The sequence below is a fragment of the Prionailurus bengalensis genome, chromosome E2, assembly GCF_016509475.1.
Source record: "Prionailurus bengalensis isolate Pbe53 chromosome E2, Fcat_Pben_1.1_paternal_pri, whole genome shotgun sequence".
In the NCBI taxonomy this organism is placed as follows: domain Eukaryota; kingdom Metazoa; phylum Chordata; class Mammalia; order Carnivora; family Felidae; genus Prionailurus; species Prionailurus bengalensis.
The window spans coordinates 11,857,030-11,867,490 of NC_057352.1; the positions used below are offsets into that span (position 1 = coordinate 11,857,030).

General features: G+C 58.7%; 1 protein-coding gene across 2 annotated transcripts in view; it reads right to left on the bottom strand.

The window, feature by feature from the left end:
* The window catches only part of PPP1R37 (protein phosphatase 1 regulatory subunit 37), a 41,445-nt gene extending 32,304 nt beyond the window's left edge, over window positions 1-9,141 (bottom strand). Inside the window, exon 1 of one of the 2 annotated variants that reach the window (XM_043598614.1) lies at window positions 8,609-9,141. In XM_043598614.1, coding sequence (XP_043454549.1) covers window positions 8,609-8,810 — 202 coding nt within the window. In that variant the 5' untranslated portion in view covers window positions 8,811-9,141. The remainder of the gene's footprint in view (window positions 1-8,608) is intronic. The other variant, XM_043598613.1, reaches the window with a different exon arrangement.
* Window positions 9,142-10,461: the final 1,320 nt, after the last annotated feature.

The window sequence follows — 10,461 nt, forward strand, 5'->3', positions numbered from 1 at the left end:
GCTCTGCACCAGCTGCAGCGTAAGCAAGGGGGTGAGAGTAGCTTCAGAGTGCCTACTGTGCACCTCCGCCACCACATCGGACGTGAGGGCCTGAGGAGAGACAGGAGGCGCAAAGGCTTCTGCGGACGGCGAGGCGAGCCGAACGGATTTAGGCCCTGCCTTTGTGGAATCTGTATTCCAAGTAGGGGGAAATACAATCAGAGCACGATGGGGTCCGTAGGTGCTTTGGGCACTCACTCACCCTCCGAAACCCCTCCTGGAACTGGGACCCCCCTCCGTCTCTCCCACGCTAACTCCAGCCCCGGAGACCCACCCGGGCTCAGCCACGGAGGGCTGCCCCAAATCTAGCCCAGTCGCCATCGGTGCCGCAGGCCTCCCTGACAGGAGCGGCATCCAGGGTCAGCGTGGGCAGTGCCAGCGCCTGCCAGGGAGCGGTGACGTCCAGGACCTCAGGCACTCTCGCCAGATCTGCCTGACGCTGGGATGTGCTCCCGGCTTCGAAGGCCCGAGGGCTGGCTCTGTTCCCAGGAGTCTGAAAGCTTTGAAATTGACTCGTCTGCCAAAAGGGCTTCACAAACGGGGACAGCGCGGCACAGGGATGTTTCGGGACGTGCCCACATTCACACGGGTGAACCCACACCTGGGCCTGTGCCATCTAGCGGGGGAGGTGGGGCTACCATCTTGCTCTTAGAGAGGAGGGAACCAGGGCAGGCTCCCAGCAGGGGCATGACCTCATTCAACTTCGGCAGATCCTCGCGGAGTGCCTGTAACAGCCGGTCACCCTTCCAGTCGCTTTCCAAGTATGGAATAATCTGATCCTTAAGCCCCAGACAAATGAGGACACTGAGGCAGAGAACTTGAGTGATTCGCCTAGGGGCAGAGCTGGACTGGCACCAGGGGGCTCCGGAGCCCGAGACCTGGGGTGCCTCTCCTGTTGCTACCATTAGACGTTTTGGGGAATGAGGCCCACAGAGGACTCCATGGTCTCCTACTGGAAACCCTCGGGCCAGATGTGGATTCTGGATTCAGAGATGTCCTGGGTTTTATTGTTTTAAGTTTATTTATTTTGAAAGACAGAGAGCAAGTGGGGGAGGGGCAGACAGAGAGAGAGAGAGAGAGAGAGAGAGAGAGAGAATCCCAGGCAGTGCAGAGCACAATGCAGGGCTCAAATTCATGAACCGTGAGATCACGACTCGGTCATGAGATCGTGACCTGAGCCAAAGTCAGACGCTCAACTAACTGAGCCACCCAGGCACCCCTGGATTTTATAAGAGGGCCAGGACAGCTATATTATGCTAAGACCCCAGCAAGGTCTGGGACAGTTTTTAGAGCTTTCCGGATCTGGGAAATGTGGGGTCTAAACAGACCGTGCAGGTGAAGCCACTTGCTGAGACCACCTGGGGGAGGCGGTACGGGAATCTGACCGCACAGCCTACACGCTGCCCACCTCCCCTGCCAAGGGCAGGAAGAACTGACTGGAGGTGTGGGCGGGTGCTCAGATCCAAGGAAAGAATGCGGGGGGGGGGGGGGGCCTGTCACCTTAGAAGGGTCACAGATAACACTGGCAATAGTAAAACCTTCGGGTAGGGGGGCGGGGAAAGTTCAGATAAAGCCAACGAGTAAATCAAAGACGTCAAATATCAGCTACCATCCAATGCAGGACCACACGAAGCTAAGAGCCTACAGGTTCCTGACCCCGTGGTCACCTTCCTGGTCTCGAAGCCTCAGTCTCACCCACCTCACACCACCCAGAAGGTTCTGCTAAATATACCAGGCATGCCCCTTCTTAAAACCCTCCACTGGCTCCAGGCAGCCCTGAGGCTAACAGGGCCTGTGAGGCCCCAGCTAGCTGGGTGCTCTTTCCTGCCTCCTCCACCTCGCCTCTGACCCTCCTGCCTCCACCTCCCGGAAGATTGGCTTTTTTTTTCCTTTCCTCAGATGCACCTCCCCCACTCTGCCTCCAACCCCTTCCACTGCTGCCCACCTGACCAACTCCTGCCCACCTGACCAACTCCTGGGATTTCTGGGCCTCCGATGGCCCCGACTCCGGGAAGCCCCCCTTGCCTGCCTGCCTGACCAAGTACACCTGTGAGCTCTTCCTAATCAGAGTCCGGGCACCCTGGTTTGATGAGAATTGTTTTCTGTGTGTCTCTCTTACTCAGCTATGACCTCCATGGAGGCAGGGACTGGGCCCGTCTCATTCCCCGGCCTCGAACACCTGGCACGGCCATGCCATGCCAAGTGAGTGGCGGCTGGCCGTGGGGGATCCGGGTCACACGTTCAGCCAGGAGGTCCCGCGCACCTACCAGGTACCGCACACCGCGCAGCACAGCAAGAACTCGGGCCAAGGGTCAGAAGGAGGACCTAATGCTGAGGGCAGGGGAGCGGCAGAGACCTCCCGGGGCTGTGGAGCTGTCCAAGAAGCACAGCAAACCCGCATCCCCGAGACGCCAACTGGGCCGGGCCCTTTACTCCGTCGCTTTCTCATCCCGGCCACAACGATGCACAGCTGGAAGTGTCCTCTCCACTTCGTAAAGGGTTATGGGTTGCAAGTGAAGAAACCAGGCAGCACGCTGAACTGAATGCGGCAACTTGCGGAAGTCCAGGCAGCCAGGGACAGAGGTAAGGGCAGGGGACTGCCTGGTTTGGATCCGGCTCACCCATTTACTGGCTCTGTGAGCTCACGTAAGTCACATCACTTCCCTGTGCCTCTATTTCCTCATCTACAAATTGGGAGAACAGCACCTACCCCCTGGGGTGGTCGTGCGATTGAACTGAGACAATATGTGTAGCCCAGTGGTGAGCACACGGAAGGCAAGGAGTCGTGACGATTAAGGTCATCCAAGAGCAGGGATTTCAACCCAGGCTCCTCTACGCTCCACTGCAGCAGGCTGCCCTTCCCAGCTCGAATTTCTGCTGTCACCGCAAGCCAGACGCTTCCATTTGCTCCAAACAAGCTTACCAGGTCAACCCCAGCCACCCCTGAACGGAGGGCTGGAAGGCAGTCTTGGGATTGAGTGTTGCGTTGGCTCAGCCCTGAGCAGGACAGCCAAACCTGGCTTTCACAACCACCTGGGGAGCTTTCTAGAAACACAGGTTCCTGGCCCCCATTTCCAGAGGCTGCCTTAGTTACAGCCAGTCCAGCCCGGGGGATCTGGCTGCACATTTCTTAACTTTCGGAGCATCAGACCGAGGAGAGCCGCTCGTGCCGCGCTCCCAGAAGCACGCCCACGTGCACCGCCACTGACTCACTCACCGACTATCTACTGCCGCCTGCCCGCTAGGTTTGCGTGATCCTTCTGGGGGCTCGTGATGGGTGCCAAGGCCAGCCTGCAGATCTCTGGGGAAGAGCCCCCGGCACAGACCGGATTAACTACCCCAAAAAGCTTTCTCCCAAACACCACCACCGGCTACGAGAGGTGAGGCTAACCTCACTCCTCTGACATTCATCCAGTGCCCAGGCCCTCTTGTGCGCCAGGCTGAGGTCACAGAGGTGACACGCACACAGTCTGTGCCCTTGAAGAGGGAAATACGATGCGAACACAAATAAAGAGTTGGAGGTGGAAAGGATGAGGGCAGCCCGCCTGAGTGTGAGGATGCAAAGGGCCCGGCCCAGGAGAGCGGCACTCCCGACACACTGCCGGAGGGGGGCAGAGGGCTGGGGGCTGGGGTCCATGCCTCACACGGGACTAAGGCCCGGGGAGGAGCCGTAAGTTGTCCAAAGTCGGTATCTGGAGAGGCTAACACTTCGAGTCTAGAATCTGGGTTCTGTTGCCTCTGTTCAGGCTGGTCAGAAAAACGTGTTGATTTAGTTTCAGCTCAGAGAGGTTGGGCAACTTGCCCACGGTCACCCAGCTTGTAACAGATGGGATCAGGCCTGGGGCCTCTGGTCTTTCCCATGCCCGGTCAGGGACAGGGCAGCAGGTTTTGCCCGGGGTGTGGGGGGAGAGACCAGGGACAAAGACGAGTACAAATACACAACAGACACAGGAAGCGCACTGACGGTGAGGCGTTAGGTGGGGCCGCAGGACTGGCACTGACAGGAAAAATGAGGGAGACATGGGATGAGCATTCACTATGGACTCTGTTATCTTACTTAATCCTCACGATCACCCTATGAGGAGGTACTATTGTCAGCTGCATTTTACAGACAGAAAAATCGAGACAGCACAATTGTCCAAAGTCACACGGCAGATGATGTGCCAAGGCCGGCAGTAGGAGGTGAAGTTGGGCCCGGATGGAAATCCGGGCAAAGGCCCCAAAAGCTGCCCCCCCACGACCCCATTCCCTACCCTCCAGCAACACCGCCGCTTGTGCTAACGCGAGCTGAGTCCTTTTTTTCAAAGTTCATTTTTTTTAGTAATCTCTACACCCAGTGTGGGACTTGAACTCATGACCTCGAGATTAAGAGTCACATGCTCCACCAAATGAGCCAGCCAGGCGCCCCTTGAGCAGAGTCTTTTGAGCTGATTCTTTTAATGGAGGGCCTCTTCCTACCACTGACAGGTGCATTTCTACCTGTCAAACCAGTTTCAAGGACTAAATCTACAGCACAGGTTTCAATGAGAGCACCCAGTGAAGCATTTCCACCCCCTCTGATCCCCATTTAAGAACACCATCGCCACTGCCCTCACTGCCCCCTCCAGGCCCCAAGCTCAGGTGGCCAGAGGTCGCCTCGTCCTTGGGACCCCCTCGCCCTGCAGACAGGCCACAGGAGTTCCTGGTAGGCAAAACTCCCCCACCCCCCCACCGCGGGACTGACTCTCCTGGGCCAGAGGTCAGGGGGAGGGGAATGGGTTACCGGCAAGACAGGAGGGAGGGGGGACAAGCCTCCCAGACTGCGGCCGGTGTCACATGCTCTCCGACACCTGTCTCGCGAAGCCCACACAGCGCTCATGGGACGGGAAGACGAGCCGAGCCTTGGGTCACGCCTGCAGTTTGGTCTACAAGGGTCCCCAGCACAAGTCCCTCAGGAGAGCTGGGACCACGGGGCCTGCCACCGTGGGGTGGGGTGCATCCAGCCAGCCCCTCCTCCACTGGGGCCCCCGTCTACCCTCAGGGAGAGTGGAGCCCACAGGTGGCCAGTGTGGCAGCTCTGAGGCGGTCTCTCCCCCTCGGTTTCCACCCTGCCTCCTCCCCAAGCTTCCCTCCCCGACCACGCACACTGGCCTGTGGAGCAGGCCCCGCCCCACCGGGTTCATCCTATCTGCTCGGACGTCCTGGGTGGTCAGCGGGTCAGGGATCACCACTTCACAGATGAGGAAACAAACCCAGCAAGAACAGGGGCCTCGTTGGAGGCCACAGCGCGCTGCCGCCACGGCTGGCCTGCACGTGCACGCTGGCTCCATGGGGCCCGGGTCTGGCCTGGGTCACCCCTTCCAGGATAGCCGCACACATGCTCACCGGGGCTCATTCAACCACGATCACTGCGTGTCCTCTGAAGGGCCGAGGAAGCGGAAACGAGGACGGACGGCGTCTGCTCTCCCATGTCAGTTGGGGAGAGAGACCACGAGCATGGGAACAAGCACGTAAGGAAACATCAGCCGGCCATTAGTGCACGGAGGGAAATAAGCAGGACCCCAGCGCTGGGGGCAGGCGGGCGGGGACACTACGTGACACGGGAGCCAGGCAAGGCCCCTCTGAGTGCTGGGCTGGGTTGAGCTTCCATAGGCCTGAGACAACTCCCCCAGTCCAGATCCATCTCATGTCCAGGGATCCCCAACACGTGACCTCTGGCAGGGCCTGATGGGGCTCTCGCCCTCAGGAAGACACCCCCTGAGGCTCCCACCTGGCTGGGCCACCGCTCTAGTCAGGGCCTGGCTCTCCTCCACCCTAGCTGGAGGCTCGGTGAGGGCCCGGCCCAGCTCTCCCCGCTGAATGGTCACCCTGAACTGGGGCCCCCGATTCCCCTAGTCCGGGAGTGCCCCTGCACCTCTCCTGGTTCGGCCAACTTCTCCATCTCTGTGACGGAAGAACGGCTTCTGGATGACCTCTCTCCCAAGTCGGAACTGCCAAGTCCCCTGACCCTTGACCTCAGGGTCACATCACCACAGCAGGCCCCAGAATGACTCCTCCATCACCCTGCCCACCAGGTCCGCAGCTCAAATGACACCCTCTGTGCTTTCCCACGGCTTACAGACCAAGTCCAACAGATCTCCCGCCCTCCTCTAGGATGGACCAAGTCCTCCCTGCGGCCCCCAGCCAAGACCCTTTGGCCTCCCAAACAGGTAACCCCCTTGGCCCAACCTTCTGTACTGAGTCTCCGCTTCTACGGCCTGGCAAGACTCCACCTTCCCTGGTCCTGGGCCAGGCAGCAACCCGCTGTCCTCCCCAGGCACAGAGGCTAGCCTCCTGCTCCTCAGCATGGCAGGCCTTCCAACTTCCCGTCCTGCGAATCCCACTAACCTCACCAGCTGCACCCATGACCCCTCCCCTGCTTGGGGACCAAGATCACCCAACTCCGTCACAGCCAGGCCAAGCCCCCACCCCACCCCACCCCAGGCACGACACATGCGCTCTTCCAGCCCACACACTGATTTCTCAACTTCTCCGTGTCGCTGCCTCTCTCCCTCAGACCCACCGACTCCTCCGGAGTGGGAGTCCTAACCAGTCCCTGCATCCCTCTTTAAACTGCCAGAAAGGAGGGACTCCCCCAGCCTGTAAGCTGTGGCCACCTCCGCCTAAGCCGGGGAAGACTGATCGGCAACCATCCCCTCAAACTCCTCCCAGCCAGACTCCAAGTGACCCCTCTTTCTTGACGTTCTCCCCTGCCGGGGGAACAGCAGCTGCTATTTATGTGGCCAGAATTTACAAGGACTATTGTATTTAATCCTCACAACTACCCATCGGTAGAAATTAGCACCTCCATTTGCAGAGCAAAGAACAGGAGGCTCAGGGTGGAAAAACAGCTTGACTCAAAAGCAAACAGCTGGTTACACACAGCTGTTCCTCTTCTGGGAACCTGCACACCAGAAACTGCCCCCGCTCCTCCACCCCGTGCCAACTCTCCCGCCCCCCCGCCCCCCACCATGACCCTGAAGCCCACACAAACTGCCCATCCGCCCTTCTCCTTGCCCCGGGGCCCACACACACGGCCCACCCTCTCCGCCCCTCTCCTGGCAGCTTGTGAAGCAGAGACATCCAGGCCCCGACCCCACGAGCTGACTTCTCCAGACTAGCCCCTCAAATCACCAATATCACCGGTATCACCCCACATCACCCATGTTGACCGACATCAACTGCAACTTCATGGAAGCTCATCCTCGCCAACGACCTCTCGTACATCATCATATTTAGTCCTCTCTTAAACCTATCCCTGGGGCCTAGAGCCCGAGACTTGGCTGGCTCTCAATGCCAACAATCTGAAATTGTCTCCTTAACAATACCCAGCCAAACTGGCGTTCATGGCAGGCTCCCTACGCGCTCAGCTTCCAGTTACCACGTTTCCCACTCTCACGTGAAGTCCTCAATTCCTCCACCGCACAGACTAGCAACAGTGCCTCCTCTCTCCAGCGGCCAAGTGACCAACTTCTACTGAGCCGGGACCAGGCTGATCCCTCTCTAGGTGGGCTCCACCCTGGCAAGACTGACCGACGTCCCCCGCACAGACTCAACACTGCCGTTCATCTACGAAGCGACTTTCCAACTTGAGCTCTAAACGCAAAACACACACAGCTGCCCTTTCCGACACTAATCTGACCTCCAGGGAACCCAGAATCGGCAGACTTGCTCCCTCTCCCAACGTCTCAAGCCAGCAAACTTCTTCCGGCTCCTACTTTCTACCGACCAGCAACTCCAAATCCCTAACTCTTTCTCAAGGCGGGGAGGGGGGAGAAAATTTTTAAAAAGAGACCCTTCTAGAGCCAGGCCCCAAAATTCCTCTGCTCCTTAATGGCTGATCATGTTTTGCTTCCCTTTTGGGCGAAAGCAAAGAAGGCATGCAGTGACTTTTCTTCTTCTTAATGCCAAGATCCAACACCTCCTCCGACTACCTCGTCCACCCCCAAAGTGACCACCAACTCTGCTCCTTTTCTGGGAAGCAGTTTAGCTTGACTCCCTTTTCCCAACCCCAGGTTTTACCAACTCCTCCACAGCCACAGTCCCGCTGGTTTATTCTTCCTCCTCACAGCCAAAAAAGTGAGCGGCAGGACTACCCCCCGCCCCGAGGTTTGCAGACTAGCAGCTTAACCTCTTTCCAGCCCTATGGGCCCATCAAACGTCCACCTGCCCTTGGAACGCCAATTTTGACCCCCTCTTCCTCCCCAGACGACTCTCTTTATCCTTTCGGGCGGGTGGGGGAGTGGGACTATGATCTCAAAGGCTACCGCCCGCCCGATCTCCCTGGCCTCCAAACTTTCTTTGATTGCTTATCATTTTAACTCCTAAAACGACCACCTTCAGCGTCCGCGAGGAGTGCGGCGGGGCATAAACCAGTTACTTCTCACCTTCCCAACCTAACGCCACCCCGTCTCAAACACCTTGCAGCCCTAAAGTGACGACAGTCTCCTTAAATCATTAGGTGCAACTTCTCGAGCACCGCCTCCATGCCAGGCGCTGCACTGACTCCCGGTCAGCCACGAACCCGCCCCCGCGCCCCGGCAGTAGCTACCGTGTCTCCAGGGGTCTTTGGGCTCCACCGCTCCGGACACGATATCCTCGTCGGAGGGGAACGTGACGCGCTTGGCCGCAGCCTTGAGGCGCCCGTCGGCGGGGGACGATGCGGGGCTGGGAGACCGGGCCTCGGCGGGGGCCTCCTCGGCGTCGCCGTCCGCGCCCGGCCCGGGCGGCCCCTCCTGCGGCGGGGTCTCCATCGCCGCCGCCGCCTCTTCACGGGGGCCCCGGGGACATGTCCCGGGCCCCGGACTGGTCTCTCCGGGCCCGCCCGCCGTCCCGGGGCATGGGCTCCGCCGCTGCTTCAGGCGCCGCCTCCGTCCTCCCTCCTGGTCGTCGTAGTCGTCGCCGCCGGGAGCTCGAGCGCGCCTCCCCCGAGCCCCGCGCGCGCCTGCTCGTTCGCAGCCGCACTTTCGTTAACAGCCGGGGAGGCCGGCGCGTACTAATGAAAGCAGAAAATCAATATACGCTATTCGCGGGTAGAGTTGTCTGGCGGGTTGTTGAAGCGGGTAACAAAAGGCAGAAAGAGCCACGGGAAAAAGAAACGTGAGCAGTGAATCTGCAGAGCCGGAACTGCAGAGTACGAGGGGCGGGGCGAGGTGGACGCCGTCTCCCGGAGCAGCGCGCAAGCGCGAATGTGGGCCGCCCCCACCCCGCCACCCTCCTCCAACTGGATAACTAACGTTCAGACTCGCACACATTCGTCACGAGCTCAGGCAACTGTGAGGGGACGGGAGTTGATAAAAATAACATTTGCGTGGCGGAGCTAGGCCAACTGATAAGGACAGAGGCAAAGGGACAGAGAACTTCAAAGGAAAGGGACAGAGGCTGTATTGAATATATGAGTACAGGTGATGGATGCTGACAGACGGATCCTCTGCCTGGAGACGAAGCCTTGGCCTCTTTGCTACAGACGCTCTAGCCTTCCATTTGCAGACTGCAGTTTCATCAGTAGCTCTCTGTATTTGGACAGCGTTGCGTGAAATACAACTTAAATTAAAAGACTAAAATAAATATGAGCCATGAGGAGTATCATAACTTCTATTAAAAAGCAAAAAATCCTGGATGATGGAAGAAATTCCAAAACCAGGAGACGAATCTGCCAACCAAACTACCGGGCGACGGAGCAGGTAGATTACCAAGCCCCGAGGAACCCGCACGAGTTCTAACGCCCCACACACCCCTCCCTCCACGCGCGCGCGCGCGCGCACACACACACACACACACACACACACACACACACACACACACACACACACACACACACACACATCACGGCTCGTTTCAATCGCTTAATATTCGCCTCGGCACTTTCGCCAGGCTTTCCCAGCACTTCCAGCAATTGGGGGGGGGAAAGGCGGGGCTAAAACTAAAAAAGGGAGGGAGGATTCGGGGAGGAGAGAGAGCGCGCGACGTCGTTGCCTAGGCAACTAGAGAGCTAGACCCGCGACTCGCTGGAGGCGGTGTCTTGAATGGACGGACGTAGGGGAGCTGAGGCTCTCCGCCCGCCCCGTTCAACATCACCAGCCGCCGCACTTTCGCGACTGAAGACGAACAAAGCAAATCTCATCTATACTTAATGGGATCTTCACTTACATTCCAAAATTGATGGGATTACAAAGGGGGCAGAAATCACTTGAGCCCAGCGAAACCAGAAAAACGACTAGTGGCGGGGATAAGGGAAGCGAGTGATAATGGACGGCTACACAGCTGGAGCGAAATGGAGAAAGGGTGAAGCGTCACCCCAACCCCGTCCTCAGCCTGTCCTCAAAGGTGCGGCCGCACCGGGTCCGGGTCCGACCCCTTCCGGAGCGGGCGGGGAAACGAACCCGCCTTCCCTAGAGTGAGGCC